Genomic DNA, 21,734 nt, shown 5'->3' with positions numbered 1-21,734 from the left:
TTAGCAGCAAAACAACAGCCCCGGTCCCACCACAGCCGGACCAGAGTGGTGTTAGGCTTGAAAGCACACAAAGATCCTGTCTTAGGAACAGTTTTATATAGTACACATTCTGCAACAATTGGACACAACTGCAGGCAAACGCTCAGCATGTGCCATTTGTCAGGGCACCGCAATTCCTTGCTGGCTCTATTCAGGTGTGCCGCCTAATTTTGCATCCATGCGCCCCTTCTGGCAGACCAGCCTGCTTTCTCCTCCTGTCATGTGGCCGGTCAGGTCTGACATCCCCTTTGTGGGAGGATCGAGGAGAAGGGGCCGTAGGCTCTGTGTTTGCTAAGCCACCACCGCCCAGGTGTCCCCGCACTGCTGCTGCCATCAGCACGGTGTGTCTGCACAGAAACGCCCCAAACCAGACACTCGGTTGGGATCCCACAGGGACAGTTTCTTATTCCTTATCATTTCACAGCAGCGTGATAAGGGGGTTGTGGAATACACGTTAAAAACAGGTCCTAAGGAGTTTCTAGTGTTAGGGTCTGGTCCTGTTTAAGCCCCTGAAGTGATCCCACTGATTTTAACGGGACTGCTGGGTCCCCAAAGTCACACACAACCTTTGTCTGTGCCCCTGCCCCAACAAAGGAGCGCATTCAAACCAACACAGCTTGGCTCAGGAGCTGCACACCCAGCTTATATGGGACAGATTTGCAGGCTTGACCTGACACAGAGGCAGGACACATTCAGAGCAGAATGTAGCAGAGACAATTTTCTGAGTTTCATTCGAGATTTAACCCCAGCTAATCCCCTCTGTCACCCAGACCCACTCTTATCCCTCACCTCCAGCTGCTTTTCTACAGTCGCTTTGGCAACTAAAAGAAAAACCCAACAAACAAAAACCAAAATCACCCAGCCCGAGCTTTCCAGTGTGACTGAGCATGAAGTCACCCAAGGGCAAGTACCAGCAGAAGGGAAGCAGAGGGCACACATGACCAGGCTGGAAAGGCTCTTTTGAATGGCAGTGCACACTTCCATGAACTTTATTGAAACTCTCCTTTGGAACAATAAATAAATTTCATTTCCTGTGACAACAATGTGTTGCCTGTAGCAGAGGCTTTTAGACTGCAAATGAGAATTTACCGGGGTGGGACCAATACCAGTTACAAAACCACTTTGCAAAACTAAATAATTAGCAAGGACGTCAACTGCAGCCTCCTGGCATAAGCCACATGAGACCTTTTACAAATTCAAGCTCCATTTTCAGTTCACCAATAACCTGAATTCATACAAAACCCACACATTAATGTTAATCTCCAACAGGACTGGTAGAGTGGATATTTTCATTTCATAAAATGCATACTGAAATCTTAGATTACACTTAGCATCAAGGCAGTGTGGAAAAAGCATTTTATCCAATCTCTGGGGGAAAAAGCCCCATAAAAATCAATCAGTTCTCATACCAGATTTTTTAAATGAAATTACAATCAGAAAATGTACGAGTACAAACTTTGAGCAAGAAAGCAAACTGGCTAATTTACACACATGGAAAAAATGGTAAATAAAACTTCACTGACTCCCATGCAGGACTCAAGATGTAACCACTTAAAAGTGTCTCTTAATAATTGAAATAAAGCCACAGATAGATCCATTCACCTCTGACTTTGATGTCCTATCTATTTATAAAATGCTTCAATCTACAGCTAAGTAGAAAAAGCATTCAGCCTATTGCAAAGAAAAAAGGAGGTGGAGTTGTTTGAGACAGGAGAGCCCATGGCAACAAAAAGTCAAATCACACTTCAGAAACACCAAAACAAAACCTGGGCCTTTTAAAGACTCATCAAATAGGGCTCTTCAAAACAGGAAATGAAGAGCTTCCACGACTGCTTTGATCAGCGTTAGTGTGCAGTGATTTAACTGGCTAATGGCCACTAACAGGGACACACAGCTGCTGCTGCACCAGGTCAGTGGCCTGCAGCTCAGAGCAAGCCCAGCTACATGGTTTAAACTCCCCATAATGAATGAACTATCAGCCCTCTGCAGCCAGAAAATTCTCTCTGGTACCTTCCTCTCATTAGGAATGACATTCCTATGTATTTCTATAAGAATATATTCAATATTCCAATAATGAGTGTATTCTCATTTTAGAAATTGCCAGAGCATAAACATGTAATTTGAGAGAATTACACTAAAAAACTAAGCCTTGTTTAAAATCTGTTTTTATTTTCAGCACTGAACTGCTACTTTAATATTTAGCTGAATATTTAAAAGTCTAAATCCACATCTGCTCATTTTAATATTGCTCACCTTTTTGATAGAGGTGTTGCTTCCTTTATTTTGACCTCATAGCACTTTATACTGCTTTCAAGCTTTTAGACCATCTGAGGTTACTGTTATTAGATATATCACAAAATAACAGTGACATTGAATATATGGTCTCTCTTCATCAGATATTGAAGCAAGGCAAACCCAGCCACTTCTTAAACCAGCAAATCATTGGTCTTGTTCTATTATAACACCACTTGTACTGACTTTGGATATAAACTTTAAAGACACAAGACACAGTTAATTTTTCCTCCTGGTCTACCAGATAAATGAATTGTGTTGGGGGTGTGACTGCTGGTGTTCGGGTTTGGGTTATTGTTTGGGGTTTTTCTGGGGTGGGGGAGGTAGGGTTAATTATGTTATTTATTAAATACTGAGGCAGGAATGTGCCACCTAACTGATGCCACTAATTTGCTTCAGAGTGCCTTCTATTATGAATTCTATTTAACTGAAAAGCTTGTACAAAGACCATTTATTCCATGCAGATGTTGGCTCTGGGTTGTGTTTTTTGCTTAACAAGAGAAGAAAGCACAGGATACGCTCAGCACAGTGTCTCATCCCAATTACAGTAAAACCATCCAACAGCATTGCAGTTGCTAACAGCAATTTAACACTGCTCTCACAAAACACACATCCACTATCTCAACAAGTTTGCCACAGTTGAAAAGCCGTGCAAAAATTCTCCTGGAAAAGATTCCTACTGATGCTGTGGCTGCAAGTGCCAGCCCTCTTGAAAACAAGACAAGAATAGCAGAACAAACTGTAGTGTACACTCAAATTCCCTAATTTTGGGATTCTTATGCTCTCCCATACAAAGTTTTGGATAATCTTCAAGATACTTCACCAACTCAATAGTCCCACAAAGGACTCATGGTGTTTTCTTTCCCTGTAACACCACAGTAAAAATTCACACACATTTTCATGTGAGTGCTCACCCAGCCCAGAGAAGGGAGATCCAACATGACCTCCCCTCACTTTTCCATGTTTGATCACACATGGGAAAGTCTTGGGACACTTCCCCCAAAGGGCACAACAGGGACAGTTGTTTCTACACAAATGCCTGACAAAACCAGCAGGTGTTTTGCAAAGGTAGGAAGTCCTAAACCTTACTTGCTACATCTCCACAAAGACTGGCAGCCAGATCTGTGTGAAAAAAGGCACAAAGTGACAGAAAAGGTACTTCTGTTGAAGCACACTTCTGCATTATTGAGGTCAGCATTGGAATTTATTTTTAAAGCTTATATTTTCAAATCAAATACAGTTATGGCCTTAATATAGCAGCAAACCTGCCTCTTACATTCTCACAGCCTCCCAGTTTCCTCTTCAACCTTCACCTAAGCCCCTTAGAAACTTACTCATTAACAGCACCTGAGAACACCAGATCTTCCAAATATAAAGAGCAATTTCAACTTTTTTATGTAAGCAGAACAGCTGGAAACCACCCACTGTCTTAGAAGTGGTGATGGAAGTATTTGCCATACTTCTGACATGCTACTGCCACCTTCTCCCAGGCTCATGGGTGCCCTGACACATCACTGAGACCCTTCAAACCTTGTCCCAAAACAATCCTCTCCTCCCCAGGCCTCCCTCAGCCCCCAGAAAGGGCTGCAAGCAGTGAATTAAGACCACAGCTGAAGGGACTCTGCCAGCCTGGTGGGACCTACAGCCTCAGCACTACTCACATGAAATCAGGAGACCACAAGCACGTTCCAGGTGTGCTGTTTGGGGACATTCCTTGCCACCTTGCTGTCCCTAACAGTGGCATGCCTGAAAAGCAAGAGCATCTTCACTGCTCCACAGGTAAACTGATATCCAAAAATGTCCATTTAAACAAACACCAAGCTTCTGAATCACAGTTCTGACTGCAGGCCTTACTCTGTTGATCCTTTCAGCTCTGGCCAGAAACACAACCACGAAGAACAAGGATTCAGATCTGGCCAAAGCTCTCCCACTGAACACTATGGCAGCTTTTACTGAAATTCTGATTTCTACCTTATCCACGTAAAGTACCTGAGCCTCTTCAGCAAAATTTAAATGGAAATATATTAATTAATATATTAATATTAATACACTACTCCATAGAAGCCACCACATAATCCAGATGCTTTCTCCAGAGGAATTCAGACATACTTTCTGTACTGGATAGCTTTTGTGCACTTGTGGTATGCCATAAGAAAATGTTACTTTTCAACCTAGTGCAATGCCAGTAGGAAAACAGTGATGCAGGTGGAGCCTCATGGAACATGATTTTGCTCTTGTTATCCCGCTGGACAATTCTCTGCTGAGTGGCATAGCGAGAAGATGTGCTCAAAAGATCTCTTCAGCCTTCAGCAGTTTCTTCCATTCCTCCCCTGATGCTCATAGAGTCTCTCAAAGCTTCATTGTGGTCTGGCTGGTGTGTAGTGAGCACACTGAGTTCAGGGCTCCCCATAGGCCTGCTCAACTCAGGACACTACTGAGCCCTCTCAAACAGCCAGCTGAGCTTAGGGTCTTGTGTCATAATAAAGGATGGCACTTGAGCAGCCTTGAGTAAACACTGTGCACAAAATAGAACTCTTAAGGCAGTAGAATGCAGCTAACTTTGAACTACTAGGAGAAAACCCTAACAGTATTTTAGTATCTAAACATACACATTAAAAATATGTCAAAATATCGATAGTGCTGGAAAAAACTATTAACATTTGTTGACATTCCCAACATAGTTTCATATTTTATCTCATAACAACAAAAGAGTCATCAAAAATGCTAGGTTAAATACATACTTGCTACAGTATCTGTTAGATAAACACACTGAAAAAGTTTTTTTATATCAAATTTTGCTATTTGAAACAGCTGACTTCTGTCATTCACACCATTTTGAACATCTGTAAGCCTAATGCTGCTATAAGAGGGGAAGGATGTTTAATCAAGCAGAGCTCTGCAAATCCAGACAGTCCAGTTTGTAGCCTTCATATTTTAGAGAATTATCAACTAAACCAGATTTAGTTAGCATATTACACCAACAGCAATACATACCAATGCTAAACCAATGTATAAAACTGTGTTCTTTTTTAAATGGTAGAGCTTGAGTGCTGACTTGATTGGGAATGAGCTTTCATGGCAGTCCTGACATATTCAGCAAAGTCAAGCAGAGCACCAGCATATAAAAAGCTGTCTTTATCTGAGCAGAAAAAAATCAGGAGTTTAACAGCTCATGTATTTCTGTTCTGCTCCCCCAGAATCTTCTTTGTATTGTGATTTTAAACCTGACAACACTTAACAACAAAAAAAAGTGATACAGGGAAAGGGCACTCCAAGTTCATATTCTCTCAGCATGACCACACAGGGTTGATGCACATTAAAATAATCAGGATGCAACTACCTCCAAAGATGTTAGGACCAAAGTAGTGAGTAAGTCTGTCCTTATAAACTGGATTATACCTCAAGTGATAAAGTCAGAGGTGACTTGGAGATAAAATTAGCATCTCAACAAGTCAGGAGAAAGACACAGAGAAACCAGGCAGTTCCACACATTTGTATGTCTGGAGTCACTTTTTGCAACTGCTACAAAAAGCTGCTTTTGCAAGACAAATCAACAGCTTTGCTGAGAGCATTAAAATACTCAAAGTTCAGAGCCCTGAACCTTTCCAAATTATAATTTTAGTATTTACTATGCTAGACAGATAACTTGAATTTTTACAGTATGCATTTCAGGTTTTAGAAATTTAAACAGAGGTGATCCACAACTGAAATATATTCAAATCAGAACATTTTGATTCACTTAGAACCATTAAAATGGTTTAATTTTTGATTTGCAACAGCTTTTTCAAGGACTTGCAGTTGGAGGAAGGAAGGCTGTGCAGACCAATAAAACTCTAATGATATGAACCATATCCAAGAACCAATATCTGACACAACTCTAATACTTCAAGTAAAAACCAAGAACTAAAAGCTGTAAGATAGACTCCTACAAACACTCTCCCATCTTTGATAAGAATCAGAGGTACAACGAACCTTTAGAGCATAATTATTTAATGTAGTTTCTTGTGGAGTCCAAGAGGTAAATCACTCAGCTATGTATCTGCATTTCAAGGAAAAAGGACCATTTTGAATTATGTTATAGTCTTGATTTCATCTCCAAAGCACAATTTAATTCCGTGATGTAAAATATTTCTGTATTATAGAAATCTTATTCCTGCTCCAAACTGAACACCATCACATATCCTGAAAAGAAACAAACAATAAACAATGTAAGTGATACATAAATTACTAATGAAATGAAAATCAATTCTCCCTATCCCCAAATTCCCAAGGTTTTAGCTGATAATGATTTTTTTAAATAAGCATTTTGACAATCTGTCATCCATATGGAGCATTTACATTTCCAAATAAAGCCCATAATTTTAAAATTGCTATTATACATTCACATTGCCCACAGAAACAATCCTCCTGTATGAAAGACTGGTTATCTCACACAATATTCACAAACAAGAACAGGCCTCCTGAAACTTTTTATTGCACATTATAATGTAGGGGGATAGAACACAAGAAAATAGAGTAGTGTTATCATATATTGCAAGCGTTCCATATTGCTAGAGTTCCATATCTCCTTAATGTTTCTCATAGGCAGCTCCTCTAGGCACTGACTCTTCCTTGTCCTTGCAGTAGCCAACTAACTCCAGTTCCCCTCAGCCAACCAATCCACTCTTTTATAACACTCTTCTTATTAGCTACAAGTTGGCCTGTTAAAATCAGGCCTGCTCCTAATCTTTGATAATTAACCCAGCTGCAACTCTTTAAGAGGTAAGATTACTTACTTATATTCCATCCCCCGACAGAGTAGAAAGTAATCTTACTCCTAAGGAGTTGCAGCTGGGTTAATTATCAAAGATTAGGAGCAGGCCTGACTTAACCAGGCCACAGCTGTAACCAGGGGGAAGAAGAGTGCTATAAAAGAGTGGGGTGGCTAGAGAAGGGAACTGGAGTCAGTTGGCTGCTTTATGAAGAAGAAAGATGAGTGCTTAGAGGAGCAGCCCACAAGAAAACACCAAGAAGGTATGAAACTTTTGCAATAAGAGACAACAGTGTGGAACTTTTACAGTAAGATAACAACATTATAATATTTACTTGATACAGGATAATTGGTTGCTAATAAATGAATTTGTTCTTCTTTCCTCTTTATTGATAAACTTGTGTTCATTTTTCAAGCAAAGATGTTAAACTAGGTATTTATTAAAGACAGCAAAGAAGGTATTTATACAATCATTTGGGTTTAGAAGGCTTAAGAACACCCCATGAGCTGTTTGCGTGATCACTTCCCCACAAGAAATGAAGCTGCTGCACAGCTATTTGCACATATCAACAGCTGCTCTCAAGATAAATGAACTGTGGCACTTGGGAAGCAAAGTCTGAACCCAACTGTGCAACCAAGGTGAATAAAGCAGGCTGGGAAAGCAGCACCAAGATGTCTCTGTTGGTGTGGACTAAACAAACCTATGTGTCATAGCTCTCTCTGAGAAAGCAGACAGGAGTGCAGGAACCTTTGTAGAAGCTGTTGTACCAAACCAACCTGTCTCCAGGCTGTACTCCCATGGGGAAGCAGTAGTTGAGCTCGAGCCTGGCGATGTTTCCCAGGCGCAGCACTATTCCCATGCCGTAGGACCAGCGGATGCACTCTGCCAGCCTCTGCAGGTGTGCCCTGGGACCGTCACCTGCAGTCAAACACCAACAGATGAGCACCACAGCAAGAGAGCAGAACTAGAATAAAAATACTGATTTCAGTTGGATTGTTGGCTGCTCTCTATGTCCTATTATAGGGCACCTACTAGCAAGAAAGAGGGAAATGAGTATTAAAGACTTCAATGTCTTTACTGCTCTGTTCCAGTACCTGAAGGGAGCCCGCAGGAAAAATGGAGTGACAAGAGCCTGGAGCGACAGAACAAGGGGGAACGGCTTCACACTGACAGAGAGGAGGGTTAGATTGGATATGAGACAGAAATTGTTCCCTGTGAGGGTGCTGAAGCCCTGCACAGGTTGCCCAGAGAAGCTGTGGCTGCTCCAGCCCTAGAACTGTGCAAGACCCAGCTGGATGTGGCTTGCAGGAACCTGGGATAGTGGAAGGTGTCCCTGCCCATGGCAGGCAGGAGAACAAGATGAGCTTTAAGGTGCCTTTCAACCCAAACCATTCTGGGACCCTATTCTATGATTTAGTGGGTCTCTACTATTTTTAAGTTGATTGAATCATCTCCCTCCCATATGGATGTCACCTTTCTTACATCAAGTGAGGCAGACATCAAATATCACTATATTCTAAAACTGACTGAAATCATATTGAAAAGTCATACATTAATACACTGAAATATATCCTGAATAGAGTTAGGGATGGAAGGAAAAAGAGTCCCATCAGCTACTGTACCCTCATCTAACTTTTTCTTTAGTTCATCCTAGTAAACACCAGAACCCTGCTAAACCATCATCTTTCATTCAGAATGGTGTAAGATAGCAAGTGTTAACTTACACTCTGGTCTGCAAACATCACCTGTTCATAGACACTACCATTACCCTCCTGGCTCTCTTTCCTACAAGTTGTGCTGGAAATTATGGAGAGAGCTAAATAAACTACTGGCAATCTGTCAAATATAGAAGTAAAAAGCAGCAGGTTTTTGACAAACACCAAAATATATGCAGTAAACAAAGTGCCTCTGAGTGAACACACACAGAACTCTCCTTTTTGCTCTTATATAAAGAGAAGAGGGGTTTTTATTCTGTTGAGTCTTACCATAGTTGAGATTGCAGAGATTTCCAGCATTAAGGAAGAAATGTGTTCGGAAAAGGTCTCCAAACCCTCCACGGCCAGGCCGGAAAGGGAGAGGGGTGTAGAGATGCAACCCTCCAGCCCAGTAGGCTTCTCCTCCCAAATAATCACCTGCTTGGGCAAAATGTTGGAATAAACATTTTAATTTACTGTGAAACATATTAAAAGAATCACTTGTTAAAGGCACAAAAACACATGCATAAGTTGTTTTACATTCCATAAGTTCTACCCTTTACAACTCTTCCCATTTGCTTCTGACTCTCTCCAAACTCACCACTATTAGTTTGAAAAATTAGAACTTCCACATTTCTTTAAACCTTCCAAGGGAAGTACATTTTTCTTCCTTCCCTCACCAGAACAGCCTGAGGCATGACAGTTCATCAGAATTACCTCCTGGCCACCTTGGCAATACTTCCCTTGGTAATAAAAATGGGCAATTGATACAATTAAACTATTAATTTCAAAATAGACCAGATATTGAATCCACTGATAACAGCAGAGTAAGGAATAGAACTGAGGAAGCTCCCGGCACTCCAAACACCTCTGCTGAGCAGATTATCTTTCCCCCTAAGCTACCTAAACATAGGCTGTATCAAACAAACTGTTGCTATAACCATGCTTGGGGAACTTTTCCAGCTTGAAGGAATTACTAATTACTAATTAAAATGACACACTGGAAGTGTGCAAGTTTGAACACACACATGGTTTATAAAATTAGTAATTAATCACAGCTTAACTAATAACTACCTGGCTTTATCCCATTGTGAACTGATCTGTAAACAACATATCAAAGCCGTAACACTTCTCAAAAGTAGAGAATGAGTGTAATTATTTTCAGGTTATACAAAGTTTAAGGACTCTCTGTGACACACTAATATTTACAGTATTGTCAGAGGAGGGGGACTTAAAAGTGTCAGACCTTCACTCTGGGGTCCAATGCTGTACATACTGAATCCACGCACACTTGTTGGTCCACCAAGGTAAAACCTAGTGAATACAGATAAATTTATTTTAATGCTTCACTTAAAGGTGACTTTGTAACAGCTTTAGTAATGTGATCTTTAAACACCAGCATTAGAAGGCAAAATTTGCTACAGAGTAACCAGAGTCAAAATAGGGCTTCATGTCTGAATAAACCTATGCCTGTTACAGAATTTTGCAGGTGGTAAATACCATTTTGCAACCAGAAATATGGGCAGGCAGAGCTACTACACAGCAATTTATAAATATTCACCAGCCCAATATGAAAATGGCTTGAGTAGGAACATGCAATTACAGCTAACTGCAAACATTTTATTCTCCTCAGAACTACTACTGTTATTCTCTTGTGCAGAGTTTTCTATATACAATACCTCGGTTGACTGGGAAAAAACCCCAAACATTTAAAAAACTTGCCTGTCAGCTATACTGGATGGCTTGTCTCCAATAGGTACCAGCATTCCACCCCAGAGTGATGCTGAAACAACCTTTGGAGAGAAAAACAAGTTGTTTATTAGTACTTATTCCTCAGGCAGAGCTCCCATCAGTCTCCCAGAGTAACAGCTGCTCACATCCTGTGGATATCGCACTCTGTATGTCAGATTTGAACAGGATTTTCAGGAAATTATTGATGGCTGCTGCCCTTTTTCTTTTATGCAGTGCTGTGCCTTGAAAATGGCAATACAGCACAATTGAACCACAGCAGCTTAAGGGAGCACTCAACCTCATTGTCTTGAGAACCTCATTGTCAACCTCTTGTCTTGAGAATTTTCATGTCCTGAATTAAGACAACACTGCTGCCATCAATTATTCCTGGCAATTTGAAACCCACAGGAGACTGAGTCCAACAAGCAGCTGCCAAAATGTACAATTATAACTTGTCTGTAAATTACCTTTATAATTACATGAAACCACCTTCTGTGACTCACTATACTGATATCAAATAAACTACAGAGTTATTCTTTATCTATAAAAAGTAATTCTTGCAATTCAAATCATTGAAATAAATAGATATAATCATTTGCTTGCTGCCTGTGTGCTAGGTGCCACTGATAGACAGTGACATCTATTGTCAATACCTCTGGGATAGAAATTATTGTAACCCCTGACTTTTAAATCTTCATGATGGAAGTTGCTGTTTAATTCCCCACTCAGCCCTGAGAAGAATTTACTGCACTCTCTCAATGTGATAAAAAAATTCTTTCTAAATTCAGTTAGAAATATTCCTGGGATATGTTGAAATTCTTATTACAGTTTTTCAGTATTTCAATTCAAAATCCTATTTCCACCTAATACTAAATCAATGCTGTTGAAATCAATTCCAATTTTTTTCCCAATAATCTTATACACAAGAAACAATTACATGCTATGATACCAAGATGAACAGTTACATATTCAATACTTCAACTAAAAAGGAAATTAAACCAAGATTATACAGAATATTCATGAAGGTTTAAAGCTTTTAAGTTTTTCAAAAACTTCCAAGGTTTTTGAAAAATCTCTTCTAAGGAAGACCACAAAGAACAGACATGATCAACATCACTTCTGGAAGGAAAAACATTCTTATGGTTAACTGTGAAACAAGTTCTCTCCAAAATTCCCACTTTTCAAGTGATTGTGCACAGCAGGAACATAAAGTTAAAAATACAGATAGTCCATTTTCCAGAAAACAGAATTAAGTTAGCTACTCTAGCCATTTTTCACAATCTTTTCCCTAATCCATAGTGGAAAATAATCATAAGACATAGGTTTAATAGCTCCAGAAAAACCTCAGGTCAATTACTAAAATATCTTTAAAAAGTTTACCGAATCCCAGAGAAGTTGCTTATTCAACTGAAATTCAAAATCCTCTTTCAGAAAGCTCACATCTCCACCTGTATAGCCAGCCAACTCCTGCAAAGACATAAATTTATGGAAGTTGCAACAGATATACGTTTCTTTCCTCTAAAAGTTCAGCATGTCTGCATCAGCACAGGCAGTATTTTTCTTTACAAGAAATACAGAAACATGGGCATGGTGAGGCGGCTGATTTTTGGACTGAGCCATGCATGAACTTCTGAGCCTCAGAATAATGAGCTGCATTTTTTTCTGTTGCAAATATTAAACCAAACTATTGCTTTTCAAGCCATTTTGTAAATGAAGGCAAGATAGAATGGAGCGGGAAAATGCAGCATCCAAAATCAAGACTGTATTTTCCTAGATCTGAGAAGATTTCATCTGGTGAAGAAGGACATGACACAATTTGTTATGTTCAGCTCTCATGAAGTGACTGAACTAACTCAGTGTTAGAGGCAGAATCTAACAAATTACACAGTACCTAAACCCCAAATTACAACCACTTTTCTCACTCACAACAGTCCACTGCTGCTTACTTTTCGTTCCAATGGCATTTCAAATCTGCCTCTAAAGCACTAGAGAAATTAATGCTTCTGAAGTATTACCCACACAGCAGAAAAGCCAACTTTTAGAAAGGCTCTGACTGTAACAAGAGGGAAAAGCATTTTCTCAGCCAAAATGTTACATGCATATGCCTTGGAGAGTTATTTTTACCCAGTCTTTCATTTTTAACTCTCAGACTTAGAAATTATATAAGTAGCAACAGGACTGCAGCCTGGCAATCTGTGCATGACAGTGTTAAAAAAAAAGAAGGGCTAATTAATACCCACTGAAAGCGTAGTGCAAATACTGTCACGGATATTGTCTCTCAGCTAATAAATTATTTAATTCTGATGGAGAGGCTGTGCTCTTTGACTAATGGCATACAAAGGAAAATTTTCCACCATAAAAAAAGTTTCATGATTTTAAAAGGCACACTGGGTAAACAGAAAAGGTAATTACCAGTCTGCATAGTCCCCTAGTCAATTTTAGATTAATTTTTAACTTTAGACTTTTGAACATGAACATCAATTAGATAAATTAAGACTTATTTGAACATACAGATAAACCCCAATAATAGCACAAGTGATTTAAAGCTACCTGATTAATTTTCAGCAGAGCACCTCGTTTTGGTAAGATTGAGGAGTTCCGGGAATCAATTACCATGGCATGCTGGAAAGAAGAAAAAAACTGCAGTTAGGTTCTCATATCTGTTGAATGCCTCAGAGTGACATCATTGTTTTCCTTCTAAAACTGTGCAAACAGTGGAAGACAAGCACAGCTCCAGCTAAGATTAGTATAGCTACATGGATTTGGGAACAATATCCGTATAGACCGGCTTTGTTTGACATTCACAGGCCACATGAAATGCATACATTTGTATTTTCTGCCATGGCACACACCCGAAACAGAGCAGCAGCCCAGCTGCAACCCACCAATCTGCAAAGAGCTTATCTCCTACAGTTTGTAAGCTGTAAGTGAAAGATGGCAAGTGACCAGAAGCTGGCATCAGGGAGAATGTTTACAAAAAGGCTTAGGATGAGGAAATTTACTCTTCCTGTCTGCTACAAAACAAAGCAATTCTGCAAAAAGAGACGGCAGGTGAGACAGAGGGAGAACAAGCCAAAGCCTAACAGTCAACTATAATTCTCTTAATTCCCTGTTCTCCCTTTGGGCCTCCTGGATTACTCCATGGCAATGACTAGACACAGCAAAAGATGTCTGAAGGAAAATACATTCCCTCCAAAGACAAAAAGCTCCTTTGGTATCACTCCTAAGTATGAGATGACTCAAAGTTATGTGTTTTTAAAATATTATCATGAAAAAGCCTTACAGAGAGAGAAGATTTTAGAGAGTGTCCACTTTCCTCTCGAACAGAAAAGGATGCTGTTCTAGCAAGGCAGCCAAGCTCTCTCCACACAACTTCCCACTTCACTGTGTGATTGGTCTTCCAGATGGGAAACTACAATAAAGGATTGAGAAAGTCATTAAAACAATTGTTACAAAATTAAAATAAATATTTTTTATATTTGAGTCTGTGGCTTTCTTCCCAAACATCTTGAAACAGAGAGAAGCCCTTTTCCATTTCAGAGCTATGCTAATTCTGCTCCAGCCAAGTGAGTTAGATGCACACCAATGAATCCATTCCAAATGAAAAATATCTTGAATTGGGCTGATACAGCAAACTAGGCAGTCAGCTGTCTCTCTGAAATGATAATTTAAAAAAAAATTGAAGAAAAAACATACTGGCATTTTTATATGGCCAAAATGAGACTGAATTGTAACAAAAAAATCCAAGATGCACAACCACTGTCCTTTTCAAATCATTGAACTCTTTCAAATAAAGACAAGTCAGCCCTGTGCATGAGTGATTCAATTATTCAAAAAGTAAAACAAATATTTCCAAGAGCCCAACTGAAATGTAAATGAAGCGTGTGTTACACTTGTGCTACACTCACATTATATTCTGTTGATATTCCTCTGTCTGTTTCTCGAAGAGAGCTCCAAGGGAACTGTCCAGTTACTTTGTATACATTAACTGAAAAACTGAAACACAACATTACTGGCAGGTTTTAAAGGGAAACTATTTAAGGTACAGCTCTGAATAACTACAAAAATTTAAGAAACCAGCTCTGCTACATCATTTCCAGACCCTCAGGAAAGAATAAATGTAATTCTTACTCAAGGAAAGATCTTTTAATTGTTTTATATTCCTTCACTAAAAAAAGAAGTAGCGAAAACCACATCCCCTACTTTTTTTCAAAGTTTCCAGGCCGTGGTTTGAAGAAGGACAGGCCATATGAAGTCTCTTTTGTTCCATAGGAGAACTGGAAGGTCACCTTTTCTGCACGTCCAAGGAGATTTGGGAACTTCAGCCCAAGTACCTACAGAAAATAAATAAAAAACCCCAAAACACTCGACAAACAAACAAATACCTCCCCACACCATAATATTTTATATTGTCTGCTGCCTTGCATCTAAATCATATGCTGAAGACAGGGACATCATGAGAATTAGGAATTAAGATATTTAAAAATACACGTAACTGAATGTGGTTTTTTTCTGTTAGTTTTCTCTCTGCGCTGGCAGCAAAAGCCAACAGTGCAAATTACAATCAACCATCCAACTTTTATTGTTGTTTAGTAGCTGCTGACTTAATCTGCACTCTCACTGAGATATCAGTACTGGTATTACTTCCAGCAAAATCTCCAAGCCTGTCTCAAAGTCCTGGAGAACAAATCTTTGGCACAACAAGCAGCTGCTCTGCAACTGCAGACTCTCCCACTGATCCTCAGGAAAAACCCATGTCAGGGAGGGTTCATCAGAACCAAAGCAAGGGAAAATTATCACTATGGAGCCACTTCCCTGTAGTTTTGTTTTGAGCACTAAGATCCTTTTGCAACTAGACCTGGTGGCACAACTCAATTCTACAATTCTCCAGAAACTGCTGAAACAGTTTTGCCAATTCTGACACAAATTCCTTGCATCCTTCAGCTAGCTCTTGGCCCTCTGACAGAAAAGATGGAGCAGGTTTGCCTCCCAACATATACACTACCACTGTACTATTGTTGTGTTCTATTGGAAAAGAATACTAAAAAACTCCCAAATCCTGACTGCCTTTGTCTGACAGCCGTTGGAAGCTTTGTAATGATGGTTATTATGCCATAAAAAGAAAATACTTTTAGTATGAAGTACTAGATGTATAAGCTTCAGCTGAATTTATGGGACTAGAATAAATAAATCTATTCAACTCTTAAGGAAACATAATCTGGGTTGCCAATATCAGTGTACACAAGTCATGCTTTTAGAGCATTCACAAGTTTTACTTCTCTGTGATAAATTAAAATCAAACAGAAGAGGAAGCTGAGCACAAAAAGAGAAACCCAAGCAGCTTTCAGTCAGTTCTGAGCAGCACTGGAAGCAACAGGTAGGATTCCCTGCTGGCTTCCTTCAGGCCACAACACCATGGACTTGGCTCCTGGCAGTGGAGCTGCATAAGCAGCTCTCGACTCACCCAGTTCCAACTTTCCTTGGACATGCCAAACACCATCACCTGAGTCATGTGGGATCATATCTAGGTTAAAAATACCCCTAAGAGGAAAAGGATGAGCCCCTTGTTCTGGCTTATCCACCAGCCCCAGGCACAGCTGCCCTGTGCAAATGAGAAGGCAAAAAGGGTGCAGGATGGGCACCCGAAAGCACGACTTGCTCACAGCAGCACTTCTGGTAAAAGCACACTCACAGACCAGCAGTACAGCTGGTGCTTCCTGGGGCAATTGGCAAATATTGTTCATACAAGACTTTAATCTGATGCATCCTTAATTGAGTCATATGAAAACAAGTTCCAAAGTCTGTAGAATTCATAAAAACCTACAGAATAATTGATACCAGGCTAAAAAAGAAAAACAAGAAAAATTTCTAAGTCAAATATAAAGCATTTTGACTGAGAAGAAAAATACTTCAAGTATATATACTATATATATATATACACTTTATATATATATATACAATACTTCATAGAAACAAAATGCCAAATTCCTAGCTAATCTCTCCAGTAGATGAAACCTCTTAAATAGTAGCAAGAAATAATTCAAGAAGTATCAAGAATTAAAAAACTAACATGCTGAGCTGGAAGCTACAGCATTGTCCCCCAGCTCAAAATAGGCTTTTGCTGAATGAAAGCCTGGCACAAAGGCCTGACAAAGTCTTAGTAAGGCTGGATCAAGACTGGATCACCATATTCCTAGCTAGGCTTGAAACTGAAGGTAAGAGGAATATTAAAAGGCATTACTAGTAATTTGAAATAATCCATACCATGCTGCCTTCATTGTTTCCAACCATGGTGTTATAGCTCCCAGTTAACCTTCTCAATTCAGTTACCTCAAAGGTCACATCTAAACCATTTGGAAGGGCATCATCTCCTAAAGAAATAAATGAAGTGCATGTTATTTCTAAAGAGATATTTTAAAAATTGCAGACAGAAGGCTACTTGAATTATTTGAAAACTGAGTTAAGGCATAATAAAAGTCCACACTACAAAGGGAAATGGCTTGAGAAAAGGATGTTTGGATGTGAGTGCAGAATTTAACTCAATCATAGGATTACTGGCTTTAATAATTTCATGTCAATGTGATGCACAATACAAGTACAGGACACATTTTCAAGCTTTCCCTCACATGTTCCTTGAAACTGTGGATTAAGGAAAGCTTACTGTAATCATTGTAAGTGCTGAAAATTCATTCATTGACATACACATATATGCAAACACATGCAAACAGATTTCCCTCATAGGGATAACTGATGTAGATACATTTGTATCCACAGCATACCCACCCCCCCTATTCTTCTAAAATATATAAAAAGGTATACAAGACTATGTTATACACACAAAACATATCCAGCCTATTACACAGGGAAATATATATTACAGGTATGAATATAAGAGAATAAAGGTGAGGATAAGTGAGGGAATACACACCTTGGCAGGTATCAATCAGAACATCCACCTGTCTAAAGATTCCAAGACGAAGCAACTTCTCACGAGCTTCATGTGATTTTCTCATCACCTACAGCACAAGAAAAGTTGCTCATTCACAGAATCAGAGGATAGTTGGGATGGAAGGGGCTTTCAAGATAATCTAGTCCCTTCCAGTCTTTCAGGTTAATAAAAACTAATGAGGATAAATTAGTTAAAATGCAGCTAAGTTGTAAAATATTCACAGATTTTGTATATAAAGACACACATGTGCATCTTCAAAACAGAACACAACCACTTTAACACTTGCATCTGCAGAAATAATTTAAACCCAGAGCATCTGGCTCAATACCTTCATACCTTTTGTTAGTTTGCTTCCTAATTACTTTAATAGTTAGAACAGTTATTCAAATAGGTTCCAGTAGTTACAACTTATTTAGGGGGCCCCGGTTCTTGACAGAGTTGCCCCATGTCTGAAGGGAGTTGCCCAAAGCAGGAAAAAGAGAGAAAAAATTTTAATTAATTTCTAAACAGGAAGCCTGTTATTTGCTGCAACACTTACATCAATGAGATTTTTTGCCTTGAAAACATCACAGATTTCATACATGATGATGTCATCTTTGGTCCTTCCAAGTCCATCGAAGTGCACATGCTGAACCACCACCTAAACACAACAAATCTTTACACACAAGTACTGGATTTGCATGTAATAACGAGGATCAAGGTCACCAATGCACAAAAATTATTGTGAGAAACCCTGATGATTCCTAGGGCTAATTCCTGCTAACCTACATCATCAGAAATGACTGCTTTCTGAGATTCTGGGACATTGTTCCCATAACAGAAAAATGAAAGAAAAGAGATTTCTAACACCAAAGTTAACACTGGATGTAGCTGAAGAAACACTGATAGACTGCAGCTGCTGAGGTTTTGGTTATAAATGTTGTTTGGACAAAGAAGCAACTCCAGAAATCACACAAGTAATAAGTACATAAGACAGAATTATGTAGTTAGTTGTAGTTATTTGCTACTTCTTTTATCAGCTATACATAAGCAAAGAATTAAAAGAAGAAAATCAAGCAAGTGTACAAGCCACAAATATTTAAACTCTGTTAAAATCGTCACTACCACAGAAGCAGTGCAGTTTGAAATGCAGCTAAAAATCACTTCCATTATGAGGTTTTATACTTTCATTTTGATACAAAATCACCTGAGACAATTTTACTGTAAAAATCACAGCACCTTCCACACTACCCAGTACAAACGGAGTCCAGTGATTGCATTTCCCTTATTTTTCCAATCTTTTCAGTGAATTATAATTTTAGGGGTAAATGTCAAAAAAAATCTGCTTCAAATAGTTGTCAAGGATTGGAACAGGCTGCCCAGGGCAGTCACCACCCCTGGGGAGATTAAAAACCATGTGGATGTGGCACTTGGGGGCATGGTTTAGTGCTGGGTTAACAGTTAAGACTCTGTGATCTTAGAGGTCTTTTCCAACCTAAACAATTCTATGATTCTATACCAGAGTTTGTAAGAGACTATGCAGATGATAATAACTTGATCAGAAATATTTGTATGACTCTGTGTTTTATGTATAATACGACAGCAAAATAACAGCAACCTTCTATTACTGCCAATTGCTGAAAAAAATTGCTCTCCAAAAAATTCAGGATGTTGCTCAGGCACTTACATCTTTGTTTTCAAGAATTTCCTGCTTGCTCTCAGGTTCAACTTCAACCAGTTCAGCTTCTTCTCCCAAGGCACCAAAGTCTGGCCCAGCCATTGGAAGAGGCTCCAAACTCTGAAAGCATAAGAGAAAACATCATTTAATAGGGTACACAGATTTGTGATTGGTGCATTTTGTAAATGAGAAAAACCCGTGGTTCTCAACAGTGAGCTCATCCAATCCTAAGGGAAAAAAGCAAAAGAGAACTAAAATGAAAGGAATTTACCAGAATATATGACACCTACCAGCTTGCTGAAATTTTTAATGAAAGCTAAATAGCTTCCACATTGAATGATTTCTGAAAAATAATCTGCATTCTTCCAAAAAATAGTCTTAAGTTTTAAGACAGGCTTCTTGTGTAAAAAGATGAATTCCAAATTCTTAAAAAACCCTAAAAGCTCATGCTGTCACTTCTCTAGTTTGGGTTTTAGAAGGCAGAAGACTATGAATGTCAAACAATAAAATAAAAAGAGTTTTCTCAGAATGTTAACTTTGCTTTGCATGTATTTATTTGCCTTTATATTTCAGTATTTGTTTTATTTTTAGCCTTATTCTTTTCAAATACAGCTCGAGAACCTCAGGTTCTGACCATCAGAGCCAAACACTTTAATGAAACACAACATGGCTTTATTTATTATACCTGAAAGAGCTCTAAAAGAAGACTTATCAGAATAGCTGCTTTCCTGAATAGTAAACTGCTGTTGCATATCAAAATCCAGTCAAAGGAAGCTTCTACTACTGCCACACAATTTCAGACAAGTGTGAAACACTTTGTATCCACATAATATTGTCTAGCAGTTCACACCACAGATGGACACAAAACAAAGAATGCAAACAAAAAATCTTGAAACAGAAATTACATTAGTCACAGTATTTACATACTCTAGAGCCTTAATTGGAGGCAGCTCCCTGCAGCTGTTCTTCAGCCTTAAAACTGACCACTTAGACCTCTATGTTTCTTCTTTAAGCACTGGTAGATGGATTTGGAGATTTGTGCACATATTCACGATGATTTCAGGCATGAGGCCCCTCAGCCCTCTCCTAGCAATGCAAGGCTCCAGCCTCCAAGTCTCACCAAGGGCACTTCTCTTTGCACTGTGTTTTGTCAGCTGGTTGGTTTTGGGTTTTGTTTGGTTTTGGTCGTTTTTATTCTGTTTTCATTTCCCCAGCCTCGTTCTTACCAGCCCAACCGCTGGGTAGGTCAGCTCTGGGAAACCTCAGCCTCTCTGAAAAAGACCCAGGTATTCTATAGGGAGAAAAGTAGTAAGAAATTTATCTCCTTTGGGAGGGTGGTGAGGCCCTGGCACAGGCTGGCCAGAGAAGCTGTGGCTACTCCTTACATGGAAGGCCAGATTGGTTGGGGCTTGGAGCAGCCTGAGATAGAGGAAGATGTCCCTGCCCATGGCAGCGGGGACGTGTCACCACACGACCATAAAGGCCGCTTCCAAGCCGTCAGTATCACTGATTCTATAAAAGTCCCAGGAATGAGCTGGGAAGGGAAGGCGCCTCCGGGCACTGGCACAGGCTCCGACCCCTTCTTTCTGCCCCGGCCCGACTGTGCCACAACCGACGGGCCCGGAGGAGCGAAGCGGCTGAGGCGGGACACGGCCCCCGATCGCAGCCGCGGCCGCAGCCCCGCTCCCGGCCGCGGCCCCGCCGTGCCCGGCCCGAAGGTCGCGGCGGGGAGCGCGGGGCCGTGCGACCTTCGGGCGGTCCCGGGGCGGCTGCCCGGGTCCCACCCCCGGCGGGTCCCGCCCCGGCCGACCCCCAGGGCCCCGGCGCTCACCCGGGCGTGCACGGTGCCCATGGCGGCGGCGGCGCGGGCGCGGCCTCGGCGGCTCCGGCGGACTAGGGGCGCTCAGGGCCGCAGCGCGGGAGCGGCCATGACAGGCGGCCGCGCCCGGCGCCCATTGGTCGGGACGGCGGAAGGGGTGCGGCCAGGGAGCGCTTCCTGCGGCCGGGGGTCACCGAAACTGGGAAATTCACCCTAAACCCGGGGGGCGGGGGGGGCAATCCCACACCCGGCGAATTCACCCCAAACCCGCGGGATTCAGCCAAAACCGGGGAATTCAGCCCAAACGCAGGGGATTCACCCAAACCCACGTGTTCATTTTGTTATAAATGATCAAATCAGAAACCAAATTTATAAGAAAATTTAGCAATGATTTATTAGATCGTTAACAAAATAGAATTTCGGAAAAAAGCCACCACAGCCAAGGCAGCCTCAACCCCGGCGCTGGGTGAACCTGGATCCGACCGACGAAGTGTCAGCATCTCCCCAGTGGTTCGCCCCGACTGCTTCATGCAGCGAGTTTATATACAGTTTATTCTGCCTGAGGCAGAAATGACTGAATGTTCCTTTGTGTCCCTTCACATGCAGAACTGGGGCCATACATGTGCAGGGATAGACAAAAGTGAATCCAGGTGTCTCGATGGTTGTCTGAACACTTTGGAAGAGCCTGGATTCGCATGTAGCAGAGTGGCACCGGTGCTTGAGTGTGGTAGATGCGATCTCCCAGGTGCAGGTCCCTCCTGAGTGGTTCTGACATTCCAGGGAAGTCAGCAATCGTGGCCCA

At 40.6% G+C, this 21,734-nt stretch overlaps 1 protein-coding gene across 2 annotated transcripts; it reads right to left on the bottom strand.

The window, feature by feature from the left end:
- Positions 1-995: 995 nt before the first annotated feature.
- Positions 996-21,099, bottom strand: SAMM50 (SAMM50 sorting and assembly machinery component). 2 transcript variants are annotated; one of them, XM_077178409.1, is made up of 15 exons: positions 20,945-21,099; positions 19,123-19,233; positions 17,995-18,096; positions 17,436-17,523; positions 16,772-16,878; positions 14,711-14,841; positions 14,416-14,503; positions 13,791-13,919; positions 13,058-13,129; positions 11,888-11,974; positions 10,499-10,569; positions 10,023-10,090; positions 9,068-9,217; positions 7,859-8,000; positions 996-6,513 (listed from the first exon to the last, which is right to left on the bottom strand). In XM_077178409.1, the coding sequence occupies exons 1-15, from the start codon at positions 20,963-20,965 to the stop codon at positions 6,468-6,470; spliced, it is 1,413 nt and encodes a 470-aa protein (XP_077034524.1). In that variant the 5' UTR covers positions 20,966-21,099; the 3' UTR covers positions 996-6,467. The 2 variants fall into 2 exon arrangements, with proteins under 2 accessions (XP_077034524.1, XP_054487461.2); XM_054631486.2 differs by having other exon boundaries at positions 9,068-9,214.
- Between the last annotated feature and the right edge of the window lie 635 nt (positions 21,100-21,734).

Source organism: Agelaius phoeniceus, chromosome 5 (assembly GCF_051311805.1).
Source record: "Agelaius phoeniceus isolate bAgePho1 chromosome 5, bAgePho1.hap1, whole genome shotgun sequence".
In the NCBI taxonomy this organism is placed as follows: Eukaryota; Metazoa; Chordata; class Aves; order Passeriformes; family Icteridae; genus Agelaius; species Agelaius phoeniceus.
The sequence above is the reverse complement of the archived record's forward strand: the minus strand, read 5'-3'. Positions and strand labels throughout refer to the sequence as shown.